We start from the raw sequence: 27528 nt of genomic DNA on the forward strand, positions 1-27528 counted from the left end.
AAACCCCAAAGCCCCAGTGAGACTGCTTGTGGTTGCAATTGTTAATCCTACCATTGAATAATAATGATGATGATTGTTGCACACAAGCTCCCCTGAGGAAGTAATAGAATTTGGCAAACATACACTGATTGGTTCATATTAAATACAGTTAATCTAACTCAGTGAATGATGTAATATTTAGCTCTCAGAATTAAATTAACATTCATTTAGCAGTGTAGTATTTATAGCTTATGTGTAGACCTAAATGCATTGAGTTGCTGTCATATAATCAGAATTACTGTCCCTAACTCTAACCCTAACCTAAACATAACCGCAAGCACGGGGAGAGACAGCGAGATTAATTCGTGGCGGCAACGACTCGCCACGACGTATTTTTTTACGCCATGACGTAATCTTCATTATCCGCCATGGCAGAACAAAATCCGCCATGGCGAGTACAGAATCCGCCATGGCGCCGACTCGCCACGACCTATTTTTTTACGCCATGACGTATTCTTCATTATCCGCCGTGGCGAGTACAGAATCCGCCATTGTTTATTTTTTTTTTGCGTGCCATGGTGCAGGTTTTATTGTCCTAGTAGTACTATTCTCGGAATTATTTCATCCTCTTGTAGCGTAACGGTTAGCGCTCTCGCCCCTATAGTCAAGGCACTGTGCCGGGGCAGGTTCGATTCTTGCAAAAAACAAACTTTTTTTTTTTAAAGTTATTTTTTTACCCGTACATACAGTGTGTGTGCGTGCGTGCGTATACAGTGTGCGTGCGTGTATGCGTGCGTGCGTATACAGTGTGTGTGCGTGCGTGCTTCATCGTATTTATTATTATTATTATTATTATTATTAATATGCAGGTAATAATAATAAATACGATGAAGCACGCACGCACGCACGCACACACACACTGTATACGCACGCACGCATACACGCACGCACACTGTATACGCACGCACGCACACACACTGTATGTACGGGTAAAAAAATAACTTTAAAAAAAAAAAGTTTGTTTTTTGCAAGAATCGAACCTGCCCCGGCACAGTGCCTTGACTATAGGGGCGAGAGCGCTAACCGTTACGCTACAAGAGGATGAAATAATTCCGAGAATAGTACTACTAGGACAATAAAACCTGCACCATGGCACGCAAAAAAAAAATAAACAATGGCGGATTCTGTACTCGCCACGGCGGATAATGAAGAATACGTCATGGCGTAAAAAAATAGGTCGTGGCGAGTCGGCGCCATGGCGGATTCTGTACTCGCCATGGCGGATTTTGTTCTGCCATGGCGGATAATGAAGATTACGTCATGGCGTAAAAAAATACGTCGTGGCGAGTCGTCGCCGCCACGAATTAATCTCGCTCCACCTGAGCACGGGAGCAGTGCATGTTCGCCAACCTTACTGCATGTTCGGACTAACAGGACGTCGGATCTATGGGTAGTCCCCATATAAATGACTCATTCGAAATGTGTGTTGTTAACGTGCAGTTGGAGAGTGTAAATTAAGTCCTGACCTATACTCCCGTTACCCCTGTAAGTATTTCCTCTATTGAAAGGGTCATCTTAACATTGATGGTCATAATAGCATATATTTCACTCTACTCGTATCAGGAACATCTGACCCGTTTTCCATCTATCTTCTTCCCTTTACTGAAAATTATAAATGATGGGACTCGGAAGCTGATATAAAAATAATTTCACACTGTTTCTACACCTGTAAACCTGTGATGTGACATTACAAACAAAGCTGGAGTTAAGGATCCTTCTTTTTGGTTATGAGCACATAAAACACCATTGGCGTTGATCTACAACGCCAATGCCGTAGTCCGTAGATGTATGGCAGTTGATCATTTATAGTGCTTTTGGTTGATCATGTCGTAATGCTACTCATGGTAGCTTTGGGTTGCTAGCTGGTGTTGTCAATAACACTGGATCGCGACATCTTGATTGCTGTGCGCATATAGACCTATTCTATCTATTTCTTTCAATTGCCTGTAAATGGCATCTCTGGTCAAAACCAGGTTTATTCCACAGCACAGAGCCGACGCTGTGATCAGGTAAACAGGAAGTGATGATGGATCGTCACACGCACTAACATAAGACCATAACATCTGGTGTGGGTTTTTGGCTCTTCAAAATAATATGCAAATATGAGACTACTAGTCTCTCTCTCTCTCTCTCTCTCTCTCTCTCTCTCTCTCTTTCTTTATTCAAGCAAGCTCTCTTTTTCAAGGGCGCCCTGATCACAGCATTAATAACACAATACATATAGGAAAAAAAACAATAACAAGGATTTGAACCACAGAACAACGCCACAGATGCAAATAAAGTATGACATGAAACAGGTGTAGTCACTTTGTGGGCTCAAGAAGCACCGTAACCGTCTATTGAACCTGTTTTAGAGAGTCCTTAAGTTTGTTCTATTCGTGTGGCTTGTGGTAAATGAAGGCACGCATGCGTGTACACAGTACACATGCACGCAAACACACGCGCACACACGCACGCACGCACGGTCACACGCACGCACGCGAACACGCAAGCACGCACACGCACACACACACACACACACACACACACACACACACACACACAGCATGAGGTCATCAACATGGAAGCCATGCCCTCATTAGACGTTCCTTATGCCTGTTTTTCCTTTGTTTCTATAGGACTCTCCTGGATTCGGACACGTTCTCAAAGTCTGATCCTGGTATGTAAATGATGAATGTCTTTGTCTTTGTCTTCTTACTTCGTGAGTTGTTTGACAACAGCAGCGAGTCTAATAGGCTCTGTGTATAACTCCACTCCACAAGGTGGCACACCTGCTCCCTGTTGCAGTTCATTGTCCCATAGCTTCATTTGATTGGCTTGTTTGATTAATTGCAGAGCCGATCAAAATTCGCGCGAGCACGCATACACACAGACACACACACACACACACACACACACACACACACACACACACACACACACACACACGACACACCAGCAGTGCCTTCCAATTCCGCTTGAGTTTGTCATTATATTATTTGATAAGTTTATAATTCACACAATGTCACGGTGCATGGATAAGTAAATGACAGTATATTCATACAAATATCAGAAGCCCAACCTCGTTACACCAGTCAAATACAAAGCCTCGTCGTGGCTGAGCCTTGGGATAAGAGTCCCAAACTTTTAGTGTTTGTTTGCAAGTACGGTGACGAGAGGGTAGTGGTTGCTTTCTTCAGCAATAGAGGGGGCAATACATGGCTCTCTTGCAAGGTCTATTATTGCAAGTATTATGTATGTATGTATTTGTTTGATTTCTGTATTTGTCTTGGTTTTCCTTTACCCCAAATGATCCTGTGGGCTAGATTTGACCCCTTAAGCAAGGTAGATGCAGTTTGACACCCCCCAGTCTAAAGTGCGTGTATTGGTTGTCAAATTTGTGCCGATCATGCTTTGGCAGAGATGGAGAGAAACTGACAGACAGACAGGAACAGGGAAAGAAAGAGCAGTGTGTACCTCATGGGAGGTATTTACACACAGCGGGTGATTACCTAGTACCTACTGCCTCCACTGTTAGATTCTGTCTGGCGCACTGTAGCGGCATGGAGAGAGACAGTCCCTGTCAGTGTTGGGAAAGTTCTTTTATTTTATGAACTATTTCAGTTCACAGTTCAGAAATTTAAAAAGGAACTAGTACAGTTCTTGGTTCATCATTAAACATTTTGAACTAAAGTTCATGGTTCCAAAAAACGAACAATCTTTGTTCTTTTTCGTTCTTTAAAAAAATATATTATTATTATTATTACCACAGCCCATAGCCATATATAACCTCAGACTTTATTGAATAATAAAAAAAACCTTGGGAGATTAATAAAGTGACAACTTGTACAATATCTCCATTACCATTATCCAAATTAATTCATTCAATTCAATTATATATAAAACAAAATACATTTTGGAGAAAATAAATAGCTCATATGCAATGTGAAATGCCACCTAATTCTTAATCCTTTTCCTTGTCTTTATTATGGGCCAACTTGTGAAAGCTGCATGCTTTTATTTTGAAGGGTCTCAGTTCTCACAGCCTGCATATTTCCACGTGCTGAAAATAGCTGATTGACAAGCTCACAACGCGTTGCGTCCGCAACACGTGTACGACGAAGAATAAATCAGGCATCACTGCGCTTCTGTGGAGGGAGCGAGATAGATATATTTTGTTGACCGAACGAGGCGATCATGTATGGACATCTGGACAGCTATTTTGGACAGCTATTTTTCGTGGCACATTAAGTTTAATCACAACAACGTCACGTTTACTTTACCTCCTCAGTGTTTGGGTCGGGACATGTATAGGACTGTATGTGTCTGCTGTCTACGTGCATATGCGCTCTGTGCGCTCCAGTGAAATTGTACGGCTGAGAAAGATTAGTTCATTTGTGTTGGATAAGGACTTATTGGTGGGTTTTCCGCTAGATATTAAGGAGTGGTTAGGGTGTGTTTTAGCGGAGGTTTCGCCTGGAAGGCTCACTCACTCTTGAACGAAGTTGAACGTGAGAAAGTGACGTTCACACACGCCAGAAATGAACGCGTTCACAATGACGTTCATCAAAAGAAATACAGTTCAGTTCACGTTCAGCCAAAGAAAATTCATGTTCGTGAACGATCGTTCTTTGAACGCGTTCTGGTCCCTGTGCCTGTCTCCATCGACTTACCTGGACTCAAACCGCCAATCATGTCAAAAAACTTCATTGGCAGAGTTACAGTATCGTGCAGGAAATTAATAAAAACCCTCTGTAAAAGGCAACAGCAATCTGGGTTCAGAAAGCAGACATGTCCCCAGACGTGCTTTTTCCCTAAACCATTCAATGCATTATTAACCAACAGTATAATTTTGGAATCAATTCTTTGGAACGGAGACAATAGACAGATTTCTTTGTTTACAAACATTTAGACTACACGCAGGTGTTGGTTTCATGCAATCATTCCCAAACCTGTTATTTTGGGGATTGTTAGTTTCTGTTCATTGAAATCGTGGCAGCTTGAATTGATTTCACTGTTTTCTGTTCATAATCATGATCAATGGATTTGATTCGTCTCAGGTCTGTTCCCCATGGCTTTAGAAGGTTTGTGTTATCTACCATGCCATGATGCCAGTCCCTGTGATTAACGTAATAAGACCTGAGGCTAATTCTAAAAATGTTTTCACCTTAAATAGCAGATCTATAAGCTCGCAGCACGAAGCAATCGATGTGCTGTGAGCTTGTAGATCTGCTATTTTTGAATAGCCAACTAAAATGACACGCATGCTTTCCCGGTTTTAATGGATTAAACCGTGTGTGTGTGTGTGTGTGTGTGTGTGTGTGTGTGTGTGTGTGTGTGTGTGTGTGTGTGTGTGTGTGTGTGTGTGTGTGTGTGTGTGTGTGCGCACACGTGCATGCTTGTGTTTCTGTGGTGTCTTGTGAGTGTGTAGATGTTTTTGGGAACACATCATAGCTTGGTGAAAGAATGAACAACAAAGATAATAAAATTACACCAGTGCGGTCGCTGTCCTGATCTCATTTATTGATAACACACACTTTGTCCTTGGAGGGGTTGTAGTACGTCACTGCCTTGTTGGAAAAATTCAATTTCACCATTACTCCACTCACAAATTACCAGTTGCATTGTGTGTGTGTGTGTGTGTGTGCGTGCGTGTGTGCGTGCGTGCGTGCGCGCCGCGCATGTATGTGTGCACGTATGTGTGTTTGTATTCTTGCGTTTTGATAGATGAGAGAAGTGGAGAGAGTGACAGAGAGAGAGACAGGTCATGAATTCTATTGAAATATTTTGTATATTATCTATTCTATAACAAATTTTATTATACAGCACAGATTGGGGTTCAGCTGTCGTAGTTGGTTTGGAGACAATGATTGAACTGCCAATCGATCACATTCTGTAAGTGAATCCTGCCCTATAATGGATCTCTGAATCACAGGTTAAAATTAAAACATATAATTAAAAAATAATATACGTGAAATCTATGTCATAGCCTCATTATGGCATAGGTGTTTCAGGCGATCGATGGCGAGAACAGAGTTAGTATAAGACGGGGGAAAAGGTCGGGTCTGCAGGCTCGACTCGACCGGAGACCTGACAAGACACCTCTCCAGTCCCCAGCATTCTTTTATCCAACGTCAACTCCCTGGATAATAAAATAACAAACAACAACCCCTGGCAACAACAGCCCCCACTCCCCCCAGCAAGCTCCCGGGGTTCCTAACAATGGATCTGCAGTTCACGCCTCAGTGCTGGAATATGATGGTTACGGATCTACAGACGAACGTCCCTCTATCAGTGACAGAGTTGGACGTCCACTCGTCCTTCTCCCGCATCAACACTCGCAAAGCTGCAGGCCCTGCCGGCCTCCCAGGACGAGTCTTCAAAGCATGTGCCACTCAACTAGCTGGTGTTCTCAAGGACATGCTCAATCAATCACTCCGGGAGTGCAAAAGTCCCAGCATGCCTCAAAACAGCAACCATTGTTCCGGTCCCAAAAAGGGAAAAGTAACTGGATTAAATGACTGGAGGCCTGTAGCACTTACGTACACCCATAGTGAGCAAATGCTTTGAGAAACTCGTCAGAGAGATGATCAACAACACATTGCCACCCACACTCGACCCTCTACAGCAGGGGTCTGCAACCTTTTTGAAACAAAGTCCCATGTTTTTAGTTTCTGGATAGTCAGTGTGTCACTTTAACGACACCACACCACAATTCCAACATGTTTTGATTGTCCACGAATATAACCTTTTCCCTTGTTAAATATTTAAATATTTTCACATTGTTATAATGATCATTAGACTCAGAGCATAGGCCTCCTATCTCCCTCCCCCAGTCAGAGTTCAGAGTTTTAATGAATGTAGAATGATGTGCAGGATGTAATTTACATACAAATATGAGTGAATTCATTTATTTGTTTTTTTTTAATTGTTTATTTACCGGTAATTTTTTTAATGCCAGTGTGCCAGTGATCACCCTCCTTTGTACCAAGGTTGGCACCAGTGCCAAAGGTTGCCTACTCCTGCTCTACAGTTTACTTATCGCCAGAACAGATCCACGGATGACGCGATCGCCACAGCTCTCCATAGACTATAGCTCAGCTTTTAATACCATAATCTCACCCATACTAGACACCAAGCTAAAGAGTCTGGGTCTGAACACAAACCTCTGCAGCTGGATACTCAACTTCCTGACAGACAGACGTCAGTATGGGCACAACAACTTCTGCCCTTCTGACCCTCAGCACAGGAGCCCCCCAGGGATGTGTTCTGAGCCTCCTTCTCTACTCCCTGTACACCCATGTCTGCGTGGCTCTGTTCAGCTCCAACAAAGTGATCAAGTTTGCAGACGACACCACAGCCATAGGCTTGATCACAGACGATGATGAATAAGCCTACAGGAGAGAAGTGGATAACCTGGCACAATGCTGCAAGGAGAACAACCTGGCTCTCAACGTTGACAAAACAAAAGAGCTGATCTTCAACTACAGGAGACCTCCCAGAGACCACTCATCACTGAGGATCTCACCTGGGCAGTACAGACATTGTGGGTGGTGAAGACAGCACGCCTCTATTTCCTGAGGAGACTTAATTAACAAAGCTGGCATGGGCCCCAAAGTCCTAAAAGCTTTCTACAGAGGCACCACAGAGAGCATGCTGACTGACTGCTTCACGGCCTGGAATGGCAGCTGCACCGACCTCAACCGCAAAGCAATGCAGAGGGTTGTGCGGACAGCCGAACGCATCAGCGGATGTGATCTCCACCCCCATCGAAGCACTGTATGACGAACGTGTCAGCAAAGCTTGTGGAATTATGAAGGACCCAAGCCATCCCAACCGCAGGCTGTTTGAGATGCTGCGGCATGGAAAACGTTTTCGCAGTCTCAAAGCCACCTGGAAACAGACTGCAAAAAAGCTTCTTCCCCCAAACAATCAGATACATGAACAAACTGCTAAGAACCAAAGCGAAACCGGGCAAAGGAAAACGCTAGTCCCCCACCCCTCACCCACTATCATGATCAATTTGCACCCTTCTAAACTAAATTTGCTGTATGGAACATAGCCTCAATTGCACCTTCTTAAACTAAATTTGTGTTGTATATATGGAACATAACCTACTGTGAAGCTGTTGACAAAATGTTTACCTAACTTTGCTACTACAGGGAAAACATGCACATAATTATGTTACTATTATTTTTTACACTTTGATTGCTCTTCCTTGCACTCTTTATTCTTGTTTGCTGTGCTTTCTGTGGGTTTGTTATTTTTTTATGTTATGCTGCTGCATTGTCTGTAAGGAAGCCAAAACAAAAATAAGTTTTACTCTTATATACCTGTACACAAGATGTAACAATAAAGTACAACCTTGAAGTCCAAAAGAGGCTCAAAAGAGGAATGGGGATCCCCGCGAAAGTAATGGGCTGTTCAGAGATAGTCTCTATCGTATATCATAAATGCAATACTATGAAAGGTTATTTCGGGGGCGCAGATAAAAAATAATGAAATTCAGGAGTTTTTTTCCTCTTCAATTTCAAACCATTCACTGTACTCACTTTGTTTAACTTTCAACACTAACTTTCTTTTTAAGTCACACAAGATGATTAAGTTCCTACATGATTTTGATGCTATGCTGATAAAGATTCCAATTTCAGACCATACTGTAGATAAAGCCAGTTAAGATCAAGAACCTTAGGTAGGATTATGATTGTCTGAAAATGGGCAAGTTGGTTTGTTTGGTTTATTTATTTATTGTGTCTTTCCTTAAGTTTATTTTTCATTTTTTCATCTATTTATTTATTCCGAACATTTTTAAACATAAATGAACAGACAAAGGAAATAAAGGAAGAACTAGATTTAAAATAATAATAAAAAAAACAAAAAATCTATTATCCTTAGTTTATGTTCGAAAAAGGAATAGGAAGAAGTTTAGTTAAAAACGTATCGGGTCCTACCCCTTCTTTGTTTTGACCTCGCATTAAAGCGAGGTCAAAACAAAAAGCAAAGTTCCCATGAATAAAAAAATCAGTCAAGCATACAAGACAGTCTAGTCAAGTCTAGATCTACATACATTTATACAAACACGAACACATTATGCGTGTTCATTCTCTTTAGAGTTGTTAGGGACTGCAATATGTAATAAGTATACACGTGTAATCATTTTCCCCTGTCATAAACTTGTGAACTCATTGAATAGATTAACGTTATCTAAACCAGGGCATGGGGTATAGGCAACCTGTGGCACATTGGCACAAAGGAGGGTGATCACTGGCACACTGGCATAAGTGTGAGAGTGAGGATTTTTTTTGTTTAAAATAATCTTAAACATTTTGTAAGTCCCTCACATTTGTATGTAAATTCCATCCTGCACAAAAACATGGCAATTAGTTTAAAAAAGGTTGCAGAACCCTGATCTAAACTAAACAGTAAAATGTAGTGTTATTTTAACTCAGAGTGCCCTATTTAGAGCATCTATGCCTGGTATACATTCTAAACACAGGGTGCGTGGTGCGTTGGTGGGTGGTGGGGGGGTCTCTCAATATGTCGCTAGTCAGAAGGCACGTTTTCTGTGCACAAAGCTCTGCCACTATAGGTGCGTTATTAAGCCTCTGAATTAGTCATGAGTGTGTTTTGGGCATAACACAAACTAGTATGCTAATCAGATTGTCTTCTTCCATTCCCTTTAAGAGCTAGGGGCGCTCGCGTACGCTTGAACCCTGCATTGTTATTACAGTGACGGATTGGATGAGACACAAACAATCTCCTGTTCTGGAAAAGTGTGTGTGCAACCATCAAGCAGCACTAATAATGTGATAGCCCAACGATTTCAGGAGATAGGCGGAAACTGACATTTTGGGCACGTGCAAAGAATGGCACCTTCCTCCAGCAATGTCTACCTCATTATGTCCAAGACAGATCAGTGTTCAATGTAGTGCCGTGACCCCCCCTCCCCCCCCCCCATAAAACATGATCATCAGGTACTATGATCATACTAGGAGTATTTTTTCAAAAACATTTACAGAATGTGTCAAAATTATGTTTTTACTTTTTTACTGTGTCGTGTACGTACCACAGCTTAGAAAATAAACATGGTGCAGTTTGGCTCCCATGGTGCAGTTTGGCTCCCATGGTGCGACGGATCTGCCGCCTGGAATTGCATGATGGCGAAAATGACGTTGGTGCCCTTACCCTCTTTTTACCTTGGTTGTGCATGGTGAATGGAGTGAAGCTCGGAGCTTTATTAAAGGTCACTCAGTGGTTTGGAGGTCTCTTCATAATTGGTCTCCTAATGAGATCTAAAGCATCTCTGTTGGTGCAAACCAACTCTTGGCTGTTAATATAGCCATCAAACTCACAAATGTAAATTCTGCAAGTTTACACATGTGCAAGTCCATGGACACAGTGGCAAATCTACTGTAATAGGTTTAACTGTGCAGACAGACAATGCTGCTGGCCATGCTGTGGTGCTAGCTGGAAATTACTATCACAAGATGAAAGTTTTACAGTATAGAGCTTATACTGTAGTGTTCTATGAAGCTGACAGCAAGTAACTGGAAGTAAATCAATTAACTTTAGCTATTTCTGAAATGGGACTTAAATGCACCGCAAAGTGGTGCGTTTTGAAGACTATTTTGCGTGTCTTAAGTACCAGGTCTTATTACTTAACTTAAGACCTGGAGGCGTGATCAATTCCATTTGGCTATTCTGAGTGGCCAAAGAGCATTGACCACGCCTCCAGGTCTTAAGTTAAGTAATAAGACCTGGTACTTAAGACACGCAAAATACAGCCCTAACAGTTTTGGACATATGAGGTTTCCACCCAACAGAGATGATAGCTAAAATATAAAATGACACAGATGCTTTCCCGTTTTAATAGGTTAAGCCAGTGGTTCCCAAACCTTTTAGCTTGAGACCCAAAATAGAAATGATGTTTGCCCGGGACCTAGTGAAAATAGCAGATCTACAAGCTCACAACACGTTGCTTCGCGCTGCATTGTGAGCTAGTAGATCGGCTATTTTCACCACTTCTTAAGCCATTTTGTTTTTATTTCTAATTTATGGAATTCCTACGATTTTTATTTTATTTGTTTCAAATTAAATTATAATAATTGAAAACAACAATAATGTAGGAATGAAAATAAAATAAAGGGACCCATAAAAATGTATCCGCAACCCACAAATGGGTCCTGACCCCATGTTTATGTGGGTGATGTGGGTGAAGTTTAAACACTTTTACAGTAGTACAGTGATTTACAAGTTGCTGGTCTGGGAAGGTCAAATTGATTCCGACTTTGAGTCACCACCTCCATATACACAGGGTTTTGTGATCATGCATTCTGGTCTTAGCTGCTCCTCTGTGGTGCAGCTGGCCTCCTCCTTCTCCTGGCTGTAGATCATCAGCAGATTAGTGAGGCCTGTGCCCACCTCGTCCCACCTAAGCTGCTGTGTGGGTGTAAATCATCCACCACATCCTATACCTCCCACTCCAATCCAGCTCACACACACACATGCATGCACGTATGCTGCACGCATGCACACACACGCACGCACACACACATTCATATCCTCTTCCCAGCCAATCTCATTGGCCCTGCACCTCAAGCCCATGAGCAGTCTTGGTTCTGCTCACCACACTGTCCCTCTGTCTGCCTCCTCTGTGATTAGGCTAGTTGTTACTGTGGCGCCAAGTCCAGGAGACAGGCAGCAGAATTCCACAGCGTAATCTAAGGGCCGATTCATACTCCTATTTTAGAGCCGAATAAAAGTCGGTTCTGCTCTGTAGAGCCTACAATTTGACGTTATTTGAGGTTCGGGGGGGCGGGTACCGTCCTGAAGTCGGCTCTTCGGTGCTACTGAGAATTTCTGACGAGCCGAAATCATTTCGGCACTACAGCGCCGAGACAGCGGTAAAATAGGAGTATGAATCGGCCCTAAGCCTTCACACAGGTGACTGTTGCTGTCAGCTCACCTGGCATTAGCCGGATAAGTCAAAGAATAATAATAATACAAAAAAGAGAACCTGCCATTTTTAAATTAGGCTTGATCAACTTGTGGCGTTAATTGCTATATGAAAATACAGAAAGGATTTTCATTCTGGTCTTGAATTGTTTGTGTATCTTATAGATCCTGCCTCTGTCAAGTCATGCTGTCGTGCTGCTGTTGTATGACTTTGTTTGAACTAAACAGAGCTGAGAGACATGTTGCAGTGGGACATGAGACGCTTGTTGGACGGCTATTTTAGGTGTGCGGCACCTGCTCTCAACTAACTCAGGCTTTTTGAGTCTTCTTTGCCACACTAGAGCAGCCAGCTCTTCCAAATAACAGCTTAATGTGGCTCTCAATTGTCGGGCTGATTCATTTCATTTCAGAGTCAACGGTGTGCCCGTCCATTTCCAGGCAGAACGTTGTCCGGGAGTCTGAGATGGAGTTAACCCATCAAAACCGGGAAAGCCTCTGTGTCATTTTAGATTTTCTTTTTTTGCGTTGGCTATTAAAAAATAGCAAATATACACATATACCTTGTACGTGTGCAATTTTTTCCCTTCTTTTTTTAAGTGTGAGAACTACTGATTTCGAGGGAATTCTTTTGTAGAATCGGCCTCAGGTCTTAATTTGTTAAGAGGCAGGGAATCACCCTGATGATTTAGCCGTTCTCTGCCTGGCCAGATGGGCCCCTCCTATCCCAGTCACTTTCCATAAAGCATGCAATCTGTCAAATGGGCCACACTCTGGACACGGTCGACACCAAGAGAGACCCACATTTATAGAAGTCCCCTGTCGAGTTTAGGTGTTGTTATCATGTGCCCTTGGGGAGAGACAATCATTTCCTGTGACTTTGAGCTCCGAAACCCAGTAAGAAAAGGAAATAGATGCATTTGTGCCGTGCCTGTTCTTTGTCTGTGTGAACTGGCCAATTGCTAGTGGAAGATGTTTGGCTTTGGTGAAATCACCTCAATAGATGTTAATCAAATTGATAATGTGCTAGTTGTATTGTAATCAACATATAAAACAACATATTTTAATCAACACCAACATACCAATACTCTGTTAACTGCCCACTGCCTGGAGTTAGTTAAGTTGCACATAAAATGTGAGGCAGAGAGTTACATTTCAAATCACAACTTTGTATTGACTGCAGTGCGAATACAACTGTAATTGACACAAGGACTTTTCAATCTTCACGGAATACAAATGATGGAATTCTGAGTGAAAGACTGGAGAGAGGTAGACAATGAATGTGAATGAGAGCAGTGCCGGTTCTAGGCCTTTTGAGGCCCTAGGCAACATATTATACAGAGGCCCCCCCCCCCTCCTGCTTTGCCACGCCGGATAAAATTTGTAAATTTGCCATGAAAATGCTTCAATCTGGTGCACTTTGAGATCGAAATTAAGAAGCTAGGTGGGGGCCACAAATGTTTATAAACAAATCCCAAATGTTTATAAACAAATCCCAAATGTTTATAAACAAATACCAAAATGTTTATAAACAAATCCCAAATCCCATGAGACTTGGTCCTACCCCCCCGACCATGAGACTTACTACAGGTCAACTGGTAGTGGTCCTACCCCCCCCCCCCCATGAGACTTACAAATCCCAAATGTTTATAAACAAATCCCAAATGTTTGTAAACAAATCCCAAATGTTTATAAACAAATCCCAAAATGTTTATAAACAAATCACAAATGTTTATAAACAAATCACAAATGTTTATAAACAAATACCAAAATGTTTATAAACAAATCCCAAATCCCTTGGTCCTACCCCCCCGACCATGAGCCTTACTACAGGTCAACTGGAAGTGGTCCTACCCCCCCCATGAGACTTACAAATCCCAAATGTTTGTAAACAAATCCCAAATGTTTATAAACAAATCCCAAAATGTTTATAAATAAATCACAAATGTTTATAAACAAATCACAAATGTTTATAAACAAATACCAAAATGTTTATAAACAAATCCCAAATCCCTTGGTCCTACCCCCCCCGACCAATTGAGAGACAGGGAGACAGACATGGTACGACTGGTCATGGCTGTACATTTCAATGCATTACAACACTATTACTGTATAGGGCTTAGGGCATGTCTCCTGGCAGAGATTTGACCCTTAGGGCTGTATTTTGCGTGTCTTAAGTACCAGGTCTTATTACTTAACTTGAGTAAACTAAAGACCTGGAGGCGTGATCAATGCTCTTTGGCCACTCAGAATAGCCAAATGGTCCAAAATTGGTGGGAAAAACGAGACCTATATTAAATTGTTTATAGCAGGGGTCTACAACCTTTTTTAAATTACATGTTTTTATTTTCTAGATCGTCAGTGTGCCATATCAACATTAATTAATTTTAATGACACCAAGTGAAAGATTCCAACATATTTTGCTTATATTTTATCATTACGTTGTTATAATGATCATTAGACTCAGGGCAATAACAGAGTTCAGTTTTAATGAATGTAGAATGCAGGATGTAATTTACACACAAATGTGAGGGACATTTATTTGACTGCATTTTCTTTATTGTTTATTTAAAACCAAAAATACTCTCTCACACACTTGCCAGTGTGCCAGTGATCACCCTCCTTTGTGCCAATGTTGTCACTGGTGCCTAAGGTTGCCTACCCCTGGTTTATAGGATCAATACAAGTAAATGAATACATGATAACCCTTCCACAGTAGTAGCTTTTTCATATTTTCTATTATTTTGCATATTTTCCTACATAATGCCTCATTAAAAATGTAAAATTTGTAATACAATAAATCATTGTCTTCGTGTAAGTAATCAATTGGGGAAGTGTCATGGTGATAACAATCTAATATAGGCATAGGAGGCCTTAAGTATGTTTCACCAGTTTCCAGTTTATATATTCCATCCATTCTTGAGTTGTCCTGACGGAACTCTGTTTCTTTCATTCATCCTCATATTCCTCACTTGCATCTTAGCTCCTCCAACAAAACAATGTGAAAATTAGACGTGAAGCCGGTAAAATTGATCGGATTCGATTGGTAAAATGAATATTGTTGTGGGACGCTTTCACACTATCAGACCGTTGACAGCGACATTAATCAGATGGGGGTGGGCCGCAAGGTGTTACATTCTGATCTTTCATGCAACAACTTCTACAGTAAACGTGGCCAGTTACAAATTGCCGCCATCTGTAAGAGCTCTTTTATAGAGCACCGAAGTCCTGACGTAACTCGCTCATCCCCTCGATTCCCGTTGTTCGCGGAAGTAATTTCTCTATGGAGAATAGCATGGGCTCATCTTAAAATCGTTTCATATAAGCGGTCCAAAAATAAACAAGCTGTCTCGGGGGTTGTTGTCGGGGAGGTGTCTCTGTATTGTCTGTTTCTAGCGAAAATGTAACTAATTCAGTAGCAGTAACATTAGAGTTTTCTCTCAGTCAGTTGATTCTTCATATTCATATGAGTGAAACGGAGAGAGAGAGAGAGAGAGAGAGAGAGAGAAATAGGTGCGATGAACTATAAATGAAGGTTACAAATGGACCAGTGAGTGTCCGGATTTGACGTTGATGTCATCATCACAATGTGTTTTGTTACAGTGGTGAGAAGCCATGGTGCCCTACCGCCTGCCCTCATCTGCCTCCTGTTAATTGCTTGTTAGGTGGGGAAATGCGTTTTTAATTGTCCACTGACACAGACCATCTAAAGTTCATTAGAGCTAATGCCCGCACGTTGGACAGACAGATCCGGACAGACAGATGGACGGACGGGCGGGCGGCACGCACGCACGGCGCACGCACGCACGCATGTAGCAAATCTTGGTCTTTCGTGGGTGGTGTGCCTATATGCTGGTTAGTGGTTAATGGTGTTGGGGGTGCGTGTGTGGGTTTGATACCATAATAGTAATCAATCAATCAACTAATCAGTCCTGAATTGGTATTCCGACTCCTGATACACCACGATAACATCATTGTAATCGCGGTGTATTGATCTTCATTATAATTATGAAGATAATGATTATGGAGCTGGCCTGTTCTGACATCACAAGCATGTTCTGACATCCATATTTGGGCATGCCTGATAAAGAACTCCATATATGGGCATAAAAGGGGCACATAACTGTAATGGGGCATTCATTTCCAAGTAGGCCAGTGCCCAACGGGCACCGCTCTAGTAAACATGAAAAAATGGGAACACTCAGTAAAAGTTGAATATTCCAAGATTCAAATATACTTGGTAAATGGTACTTGAGTAAAAGTAATCAATTACTTTCCACCACTGCAATGCATTTACTGTTACCATCCCCCGCTTGCTATTTAATAAAGCACTCCAGGTTAACAATGGTGGTCTAATAGTGGTGTTAATAGCTTATTGACTCTGCCTCAGCTGTAATCACACTGGACGTGGATCCCATTGATTTGGTTAGTTTTGTACCTGTCAGCTGTAAGAATGCGCCATCGTCTGGGGCAATTAATTACCACGCTGACTGTCTGTCTCACAGCTTTAATTATAAACTTTCTTCTAAATTTCGCCTCTTTTCTTCCCTCTCCCCTTGTCTTCCCTGTGACCCCCTCCATCACCCCTCCAGTGGTCGTGTTGTATTTGCAGGCGGCTGGAACCAAGGAGTGGAGAGAGGTACTGTAAACTGTACTATATCATCATTTATTTAACTCACGACCATGATCACATGGTTTGGAACACAGATTCATAAAAGTATACAATCGAAAGTATACAATACATTACAGATTACACGATATACATAGACATATCGGAAGGCTTTCCCTATTTGTACAGTGGAAGAAATCTTTTCAGAAAAGCACCCAGTTTATAGATTCTCTGATTCCCCTGTAATGACCGTGTCTGACTGCATAATGTACCCAAACTCATTGTAGTTGTTTTTTTGTTTGTGTTTGTATTTTTCATCATTCAGCAAGTTCAAATAAGGCATGTTTATTTTAAGATTTTTCCCCGCAGAGAATGCCAGAAGTCAAATGCTAATTGTTCTGTAGAAACGTAGATATTAGCATATTGGCATTGGAAACGTCCCACATCCCTGTCATGTTTAATGCACGAAGGGGACGAATATTTCTTCTCCTGGGAGGAATCGTCATCTTTTTCCTCTCTTGTTAGACACCTGAAGGTACAGGAAAGACAAGCTTGGCATGCAGCTTGTAGTCTTGAGTGACTTTGAAATTTCAAAGCTGCAAATTTCACATATCACACATCTCTCAATATTTGCCATTGACAATGAAAGGAGAAATTAGGTGAAATGTCCGCCAATATGACGTAAATCTGTGCCAACACAAACATTAAATGCCATTGACAATGAAGGGAATATTTTATGTAGACGAGCAAATCGTCTAACCAATCACATAAATTCAGTTGTTCATGAGATGATGTATGATGATGTCTAATGATAAGAGCATCCCTCACTTCACACAGGTGTGATTTTTTGAGGGGTGTTAGCCCCTCCTATATACAGCTTTTGTCCCCACACGTCTAAAGATGACAATGAAAGGGGAATTCAGGTCAAATGTCTGCTAAATCTTGTTCCTACACATCTCAAGATTTTCCATTGACAATGAACGGAGAAATTAGGTCAAAATTTAGCTAAGTATGACGTAAATGAAACATCAAAACATTAAACGCCATTGACATTGAAGTGAAAATTTACGTCATGTAAACGAGCAAATCAGCTAACCAATCACAGGCAACAGGCATTCTGATTGGCCAGTATGAGATGATGCATGATGATGTATAAGAGCGCCCCTCACTTCACACAGGTGTGATTTTTTATTTATCTAACTACTAATCCTCAGACTGCGTCCTCTGCAACACTCTCCTCATCACGAGATTGCCCCCTTCTAAGTGGCTGGAGCAATTCATCTGAATTTGCACAAAGATATTGACCAATGCAATGACCGTTCGTATATGCACCAAATCACGAAGCCCGTTTTTCACTCACCCAAAATGTTTATTAACGTTTTTATATCAAGGGCGCGGGCTGCGTGCGATTGCTTCCCCATGCGCAATCACAGTGTTTATTGGCGGCACATGTGTGGTAATACTCAAGGCCAAAAGCAATCGATCTGTAAGCTTGTAGATCGCTTGTTTGTGGCCCATGACATAGAGGACAGAGGTGTACAGTGGACAGTGTGTAATGAAATTAAAATGGAAGAGTTGTCTACCAGACCTGCCAAAGAAAAGACCAAGGAGAAATGTACTTTGTCGGTCTCGTCAAACATTATGTATCAGTATGAGGTGGTTTGGGTATCCAAACGTCCTCCATTCACCTCCTCTACTCTCTCACACTCTTTCAATCTCTCACACTCTTTCAATCTCTCTCTATCTCTCTAGTATTTAGCATTACTATTGGAACATATTGCAAGGACAGATGCATGGCAGGCTGGGGCTTCTGTCTTTTTTTTTTTTTTTTGGCCGAAAATGTAGCTGAAATCCAGCGGCAGAATTGTTCTTGCAGCATAATGCTTTGATGACTATAAAACGGAATGTACCCCATGCACTATAATTTGTTAGAGAGGTTTGAACTCCAAGGCCAAAAGCAGTCGATCTGTAAGCTTGTAGATCGAGCACAGAGGAAAGCACAGCGTGTACTCAAATTAAAATGGAAGAGTTGTCTACTAGACCTGCCAAAGAAAAGACCAAGGAGAAATGTACTTTGTTGGTCTCGTCAAACATCATGTATCGGGTTTGGCATCCAAACGTCCTCCATTCACCTCCTCTACTCAATCTCTCTCTCTCTCTCTCTCTCTCTCTCTCTCTCTCTCTCTCACACCCTCTCACGCACTTACGCACGTACGCACGAACAACCTTCAGTTCAAAACCCTGTCTACCCTGCCAATTTGCCTTTTTTTCTTTCCGGAGGCGTTATTTATCCACTGGCGCTGATGTGTGTCGTCGGGGCTTTGATGGTACCGATCCGCTGGTTTATAGACGCCTCACACGCCCTCATCCTATACATGACAGGACCTAATCAAAAACACACCATGAACTTGCACCATAATCAACAGAGCAAACATCCCGCTGTGGGCCCTTGCTAGCACACACATACAGCGAAATTGTGAGTGCATAAATGCGTTTGAGAGCGCTTAAGAGCAAACCCAGACAAATCCTTTGTTGGCTTTGACATAATACCTCGTTAGCACATCACGCCTTGATAGTGAGACAGAGATAGAGAGGGGAAAAAAACAGAAATGCTTGAGGATGCAGAAAGATATGACAAGAACCATTCACATGGAGATAGAGGGTTGGGATGGAGATAGAGGGTTGGGAAGTCACAAGGTGAGCAGTACAATGAGTCGTGTCCCAGAAAAAGAAGGCAAAACGCAGATGAAGCCTGTAGGCTGGTCAAAGGAAAAGGGCAGGGCACTGGGCCACAGCTGCGGTCCGTCAATTCCTCCTTAGTTCCAGATTTTTTCTACTGGGGCCAGTTTACTTTTAGCCAAGTAGCAGCCTGACCAGTTTGTTTTGAGATGTCTACATTAGATGTCATGTCTTCTTTTATATTCCTGATTAACTGACAAAGGACGCAATCGTTCAGAAATAGTGTTTGTTCACAAGGCGGTCAGCCGGCTCTCATTGACTCAGACGTATTTACGGTTCAAGTTTTGTGTGACCATGACTGTATCTTGCCAGGGGCCAGGAAGCCATTCAGATTTAAAGGACACACACACACACACACACACACACACACACACACACACACACACACACACACTGTGTGTGTTGCATTTCTTCATGGTGAATGAAGAATCGAAAAATGGGGGCCAAGATCAACAACAGCAAAACTTATTATTTTCAAAGCATTGTCTTTGTTTTGGATTATTGATTCACTGTGAAGAAAAAACAAACATTGTTCACGAATTCAAGGGCTTCACGGGGTTGAAGTATTCATTTAACTCTGAGAACATGGTACAAATGCCATGGATACATTCACACGGAATATTTTACTGTATAGATTATCTACAGCTACCCCTACCCCCTGCTATTAAGACACATTTTCCCGGGTAACTAAACAATCTCACACAGTTCACACACAATGCATCAGCACCTATTAACCAATCAGTCCCCCATCGATAGATTATCAGCCGCTAAAATAGAAGCGCAGAGAGGGGATATACCACAGGATTTCTCTGCTGGGTCGATATCGCCAGGTATACGGTTCCGAGATCCAATAAACTGGCTTGGTATAATGGATAGGATGGTGGGTGGAGTTGGGACTAAAGGACATGAGCAGGGGGTATTGAGGCTGTTTCTGAAGGCAGTGCTGCGGATCAATAGCTCATTACACCATGTTGTCGGGGACAGAGATGGAACGGTCCAGCGAGGGGGATTACTGGACTGATTGTGGAGGAGATATAGCGAGGATGGTGGACCGTGCATGGGGGCTGGGACGGGCGTTCTGGGGAAGGTGGGCCGTGGGGGCTGGGACGGGACGGGAGGGCGTCAGAATCTACGTCATGTCTCCGTGGACATGTATATTAGCTCATGGACTTTACCAGGACATAAAATGGAATTTCTGTCATGGGAGAGATCGTGTTTCAGAGAAAACTTTAAATTTGTTGTTGCTGTTGTTATTGGGTTTTTTTCCACTTCTTAGTATTACATTAGACTATTTATTATATTTTCATCATATTCTCATCAAAACATTTGATTGGTCCAGCTTGGTCATAAATTCTCCCAGAAGATGAACTCAAACTTTAACCCATTTAGACCTGATGCCGATTCTAAAACTTTTCTGAAAATCTTCAAAGATTGCAACAAAATTAGGTTGCTATATACCTGTACTGTATGAAAGAACTCCTACTCTAAAAGGGGTTCCCGGATTGAAAGGTAAAACAACCAAAAGGGGTTCCCGTCCTAAATGGGTTAACATGTTCTGATTTTGGGGAATAATATGAGATTTTTGAAAAGGTTTATACTTTTTGAAATATTTAACTTTTAATCGGTTTTATTTGATACTGAAGTGCAGCGGGGAGCTATGCTATAGTGGAATGACATAGTTGGACGTCAACAACAGTGAGTTCAGTCAAAGTCAACATTCACATCAAAGTAGATTTAATGCAACAAATGGAATACAGTTAAACTTGGCGGTAGACGATCTTTAAGATGTTAAATTTTGCTAAGCAACATGCTAAGCAAAATCAGGGAATTCTATGCAAAATACCCTTACAGGTATAAAAGAGTTAGCCCATATAGCAAGACATTTAATCAACTAAACTGAACTATAAACTTTGAGTCATGCAATTTTTTTTCTTTTTGAGTGGTGCAACCACTCCTACAACCAGCTTACCAGCAATGTCCGTATGTGTATCTGAGCACGAGTAAATTACTATTTAGTTCCAGTAGGGGCGCTGTTTGCCAGAAACAGAATTCAGTTCAGAGCCATGCACAAATTAATTCCAGTTCAACATTCAGTTTAAACGTTTGGGTAATCCAAAACTGAACTATAAAGTGGAGGATGGGGTCGGGAAGGCAAGCTTTGCCTCAGCAGCTGCAGCAGCAGCAGCAGCGTGTGGCTGCAATTGAAAAGCTGAGATCTAGTGAGGGAGCCGTATTTAAACGGACCGCCTTGTTGAGGAAATGAGCTGTGATTGGTAATAATAATAATAATAAACTTTATTTATATAGCACCTTTTTGACAGATTTAATCTGGGCCTCTGATCTGGATTTGACAGATTTAATCTGGGCCTCAAGACAGAGGTCAGAGTCGAGTAGTACACCCAGATTTTTGGCTACTGGTGTGACATTTGCTGACAAGGAGTCCAGACAGTTTTGTAGGTAGGTTCTGGAGGCGAGAGGGCCAAACAGGAGAATCTCTGACTTGTTAGTGTTAAGTTGTAGGAAGTTTGAAGACATCCAGCTGGTGTGTAGGAAAGCGTGGCTGATTGCTTTCAATCAGCATACTGACAGCTGATTACAGCTGAGACGTTTGCGACTCCCGTGCCCTGCTGCATGAACTAACAATATGCTTCTGTATATGTTTCTTCAGGAACGTTAGTTCAATCTAGTGTTTTGTCACTGTCGGGTAGAAACCACGTATTGATCACACTTTGCATCTCTGTGGGTTTCGGACATACAAGGTTTTGTTCCTTGTCATCTTCATCAATCACAATAATATGTGTGATGATAGTTTCAGTGTCTAGTTTGTATCTGTCTGGTTACACTTTGTATCTTTGTTACCTGTGGATGGAGTTTTTTGTCACCTGAAACCGCGTGTGCACATTCATTATCCGCCCGCTATCCAACCGCATGAATTATATCATCATGATTATATATAATCAATTATATAATTTGTATTTACCGCACCAACCGCTGCCTGTAGGCCACCATGTTGTTGTTTTGCACGGACCCCAGCAAACGTGTATACTGTATAGGCAGCTAATTTGTACACTGGATGTGTAATTGTATGTAATAATGTATTTTTTTTATTCTACTAACGCACACCAATATTTTGGGCGTTTTAAAAGCTATAATAATAAAGATGCCATGAATTAATTCCCTGCAGTATTTCACCCGCGGTTTATCCAATATTAATTAATAATATATTTAATTGACCCATGAAATCCACCCTAAACTGCGGTTACCTGCGGCTAAATCCGCCACCCGCAGGCCTCTAATCTGTGTGGTGACTGTTTGTATCTGTTTGGTGACAGTCTGGCAGGACAGAGGTGATTGACAACACTCTAAACCCGGACTTTGTACGAAAGTTCTTCCTGGACTTCTACTTTGAAGAGAAACAAAACCTGAGGTTTGACGTGTAAGTAACACCGCCTGATCTTTCTTTTTAAGTGGTGCAACCACTTCCTTAAGTAGCTTTGTGTGTGCCTGGCTGGCTGGCTGGCTGGCTGGCTGGCTGGCTGGCTACCTGTGTCTGAGCACGGAAATAGCATTTAGTTGGTTTTCAAAACCAAGTGTCACTGTTGTGCAGCCTAACACACACATATCACATTTAGCGCTATCATTTATTGAAAAATTAGGACCTAATTCACGCCAGATTTTTTTTTTCACGCCAGGTTAACCATCTACCAGTATGTAAAGCACCTTGGATAAAGGTGCTATATAAATGCACCATCCATATATTCTATAACACTACAAAACCTGATTATGCATGCAAGGACAGAGCATTAGGAGAGTGCAATAAAACTAGTACAGAAAACATGGCAAACAGACAGCTCTGTAGTTGTAGAAGATGGTAGGTTTTTCTGAAAGTTTGTTCCAAATAGTGGTAAAAAGAAGTACTGAACACTGCTTCTCCACCTTTTAGTTCTGATTCTGGTTTTCAGAAGGCAGACCTGTCCCAGTCGACCTGAGAGGTCTGGATGGTTCATGATGGAGAATATGTACTGTACTGTACAGTATCTTACTGTTACATATTTATTGTCATGATTTAATTCTTTGTAAAGCATTGGTTCTCAAAGTGGGGTCATGTCCATGACCAAAATGTGTCATGAAAATGTGGTCTCACTTCCTTCCTGTACTACAAAGTCACACCTCCACGCAGCCTCCCCTCTCTCCACAAGGAGGGGAAGTGTACCAAAGCATTATGGTCATTGTAGGAATTGAGCAATCCAGTCAAACCCTAGTCAAATACACAGACACAGAGAGTAGCACAATTTCAAATTGTGCTACTGTTATTATACAACAAATATTTTAATTATACTACAAATACTATTAACATTGAGTGCCTGCAGTTTCTTCCAGCAGTGAAATGTCCCTTCAATAGAGCATCACGATTATTTTAAGCCCATTATTCATGTATATGTTGGCTATTCAAAAACAGCAGATCTACAAGCTCACAGCCAAAAAAAACAAATAGCAATACTATGCAGATTTAACACAAATCTTCGGTTCTGGGGGTCCCTGCCACAAAACCATTTCAGATGGAGGTCCACAGCCAAATATATATCAATTTGGTGGTCCTTGGCATGAAAACATTTGAGAACTACTGTTGTAGAATGTAGATACAGTACCTTGATGCTTTATACCGTAAATAAACTTTACTGTACCTTAAATTAACTTAGCTTTGGATCTTATTAGCAAACGGTCTTACCAATCATAATATGTTCTATTTACAGGTACAATGTAGACTCCAGAAGCTGTAGCATGTCTAAACACGTAAGCGTGAATATTTTGTTATTGTATATAAATTAATTCCTTTTATACTTTGTTGTATGAAAATGTCATGCAAAAGTAGTGAAAATGGCCGATCTACAAGCTCACAAGCCATTGCATAAGCTTGTAGATTTTCAATGTAGAACATTTATGAACATTATCGAACTTCTATGCCTATATTGACACACCCAAAATACTGCTGCCAGGTTGGAAGTGGTTGAGTGTGTCTGTGGGTTTTATAAATATTGAACCAATGAAAAGTATTAACTAAGATGCATTTGAATACAGGTATATATGCTGTTTTGGACAAGGTTTTTGCCTGACAGCAGTGCCGGTTCTAGGCCTTTTGAGGCCCTAGGCAACATATTATACAGAGCCCCCCCCCTCCTGCTTTGCCACGCCGGATAAAAATTGTAAATTTGCCATGAAAATGCTTCAATCTGGTGCACTTTGAGATCAAAATTAAGAAGCTAGGTGGGGGCCTCATGTGGCCAGTAGTAGTGGTCCTACCCCCCCCCCCCATGAGACTTACAAATCCCAAATGTTTATAAACAAATCCCAAATGTTTGTAAACAAATCCCAAATGTTTATAAACAAATCCCAAAATGTTTATAAACAAATCACAAATGTTTATAAACAAATCCCAAATGTTTATAAACAAATACCAAAATGTTTATAAACAAAACCCATGAGACTTGGTCCTACCCCCCCGACCATGAGACTTACTGCAGGTCAACTGGTAGTGGTCCTACCCCCCCCCCATGAGACTTACAAATCCCAAATGTTTATAAACAAATCCCAAATGTTTGTAAACAAATCCCAAATGTTTATAAACAAATCACAAATGTTTATAAACAAATCACAAATGTTTATAAACAAATCACAAATGTTTATAAACAAATACCAAAATGTTTATAAACAAATCCCAAATCCCTTGGTCCTACCCCCCCGACCATGAGACTTACTACAGGCCAACTGGTAGTGGTCCTACCCCCCCCCCCCCCATGAGACTTACAAATCCCAAATGTTTGTAAACAAATCCCAAATGTTTATAAACAAATCCCAAAATATTTATAAACAAATCACAAATGTTTATAAACAAATCACAAATGTTTATAAACAAATACCAAAATGTTTATAAACAAATCCCAAAACCCATGAGACTTGGTCCTACCCCCCCGACCATGAGACTTACTACAGGCCAACTGGTAGTGGTCCTACCCCCCCCCATGAGACTTACAAATCCCAAATGTTTATAAACAAATCCCAAATGTTTACAAACAAATCCCAAATGTTTATAAACAAATCACAAATGTTTATAAACAAATCACAAATGTTTATAAACAAATCACAAATGTTTATAAACAAATACCAAAATGTTTATAAACAAATCCCAAATCCCTTGGTCCTACCCCCCCGACCATGAGACTTACTACAGGTCAACTGGTAGTGGTCCTACCCCCCCCCCCCCCCATGAGACTTACAAATCCCAAATGTTTGTAAACAAATCCCAAATGTTTGTAAACAAATCCCAAATGTTTATAAACAAATCCCAAAATATTTATAAACAAATCACAAATGTTTATAAACAAATCACAAATGTTTATAAACAAATACCAAAATGTTTATAAACAAATCCCAAAACCCATGAGACTTGGTCCTACCCCCCCGACCATGAGACTTACTACAGGCCAACTGGTAGTGGTCCTACCCCCCCCCATGAGACTTACAAATCCCAAATGTTTATAAACAAATCCCAAATGTTTACAAACAAATCCCAAATGTTTATAAACAAATCACAAATGTTTATAAACAAATCACAAATGTTTATAAACAAATCACAAATGTTTATAAACAAATACCATGAAATGTTTATAAACAAATCCCAAATCCCTTGGTCCTACCCCCCCGACCATGAGACTTACTACAGGTCAACTGGTAGTGGTCCTACGGTAGTGCCGGTTCTAGGCCTTTTGAGGCCCTATAGGCAACATATTATACAGAGGCCCCCCCCCCCTCCTGCTTTGCCACGCCGGATAAAAATTGTAAATTTGCCATGAAAATGCTTCAATCTGGTGCACTTTGAGATCAAAATTAAGAAGCTAGGTGGGGGCCACATGTGGCCAGTAGCCCATGTAAGGGATACATGAAAAAAAAACGGCCCTGCTTGACAGCGACGATTAGCAATCACCTCAAGTTGGCATGAATAAGATGTTGGCATGAATAAGATGTTGGCATGAATAGGATGTTGACGTGTATAAAATGCCTGTCAGTGGATCTGAAAGTGGGTTCCAGGGACCTCACAGTTCCCTGAGAGGCTTTAACTCTGAGAGTATTGGAGATCAGCGGATGAGCTTTTTTGTCACCCGAATCCGAGTGTGCATATTTATAATCCGCCCGTTATCAGACCGCATTCATTAATTAATCCAATTTATATATCCGCAACCACCCGAAATCCGCTACAGCCTGCGGGGAAGCAAAAGTGTATACTGTATACAGTAGTATAGCCAATCCACAAGCTCACAACGCGTCGCTGGCTCTCTGCCGTGAGCTTGTAGATCGGCTATTTATAAGTTGTGTCACTCACCATTGCCGACAGTTCACCAAAGTTACGGTTGTATATTCCCATTCCCATGGCAACAACTAGGCTGCCGTCCGTTCAGTCATTCACGTTCGCACATCGCAACGAACGTCTTTTCATGTGGCATACGTATATCTTATCCAGCCCTCGCTCCCATGCAGTCCCATGGCACCGAGTCCCACGCCAAACTTATATTCTTCCCTTCTGTTTCAGTTAGTTGTACGTTTCTTTCATACTCTCAGCTGCCTGTTAGCCTAGCAGCTAGCAGACCTATATTGGTCCTTCCTTAGCCAATATAGGCGTCTAATTTGTGCCTGATGAAAATATTAAAATACTACTAACGCACGCACGCCGATATTTTGTGCCTTTTAAAAACTATATTATAAGCCTAAAGAATATAGATGGATGCCATTCATTTATTTCCAGCATTATTTCACCTGCGGTTTATCCGATATTAATTAATAATATATTCCATTGACCCTAAACCAACCTTAAACTGCGGTTAACCGGGGCATCCGCGGCTAAATCAGCCATCCGCTGGTCTCTAGAGAGTATACAAATGGAACGGAATGAAAGGGTGATTTTCTGATGGTGTATTCTCTTTTATCCTCATGCTGGTCACATCATGTGAGAGAGCAGAAGGTAAGTAGCCTGCATTATGTACACTCATTAATGACGGCAGAAGAAATCCCTGACTGCATTGCAAGTTAAACACCTGCTATTTGCATGGTAGACCAAACATCTACCACTCAGGCAAGAGGGAATAATACCTGCTTGTCTAGGCAAGATCATTTGCTTAATACAGTATCTTCCGGCAGGGCTAGTTTGTCAACCAGAG

General features: G+C 41.5%; 1 protein-coding gene across 2 annotated transcripts in view; it reads left to right on the top strand.

The window, feature by feature from the left end:
• LOC308315320 (copine-9-like) overlaps nt 1-27528 on the top strand; it is a gene marked incomplete at both ends in the record, with an annotated part of 80010 nt that overhangs the window by 2318 nt on the left and 50164 nt on the right. Inside the window, 4 exons of one of the 2 annotated variants that reach the window (XM_080763253.1) lie at nt 2658-2698; nt 16563-16609; nt 22651-22754; nt 24073-24112. In XM_080763253.1, coding sequence (XP_080619379.1) covers nt 2658-2698; nt 16563-16609; nt 22651-22754; nt 24073-24112 — 232 coding nt within the window. Of the gene's footprint in view, nt 1-2657; nt 2699-16562; nt 16610-22650; nt 22755-24072; nt 24119-27528 lie in introns of both variants that reach the window. The other variant, XM_080763252.1, reaches the window with a different exon arrangement.

This window comes from Protomyctophum bolini, assembly GCF_963924005.1.
Source record: "Protomyctophum bolini genome assembly, chromosome: 5".
In the NCBI taxonomy this organism is placed as follows: Eukaryota; Metazoa; Chordata; class Actinopteri; order Myctophiformes; family Myctophidae; genus Protomyctophum; species Protomyctophum bolini.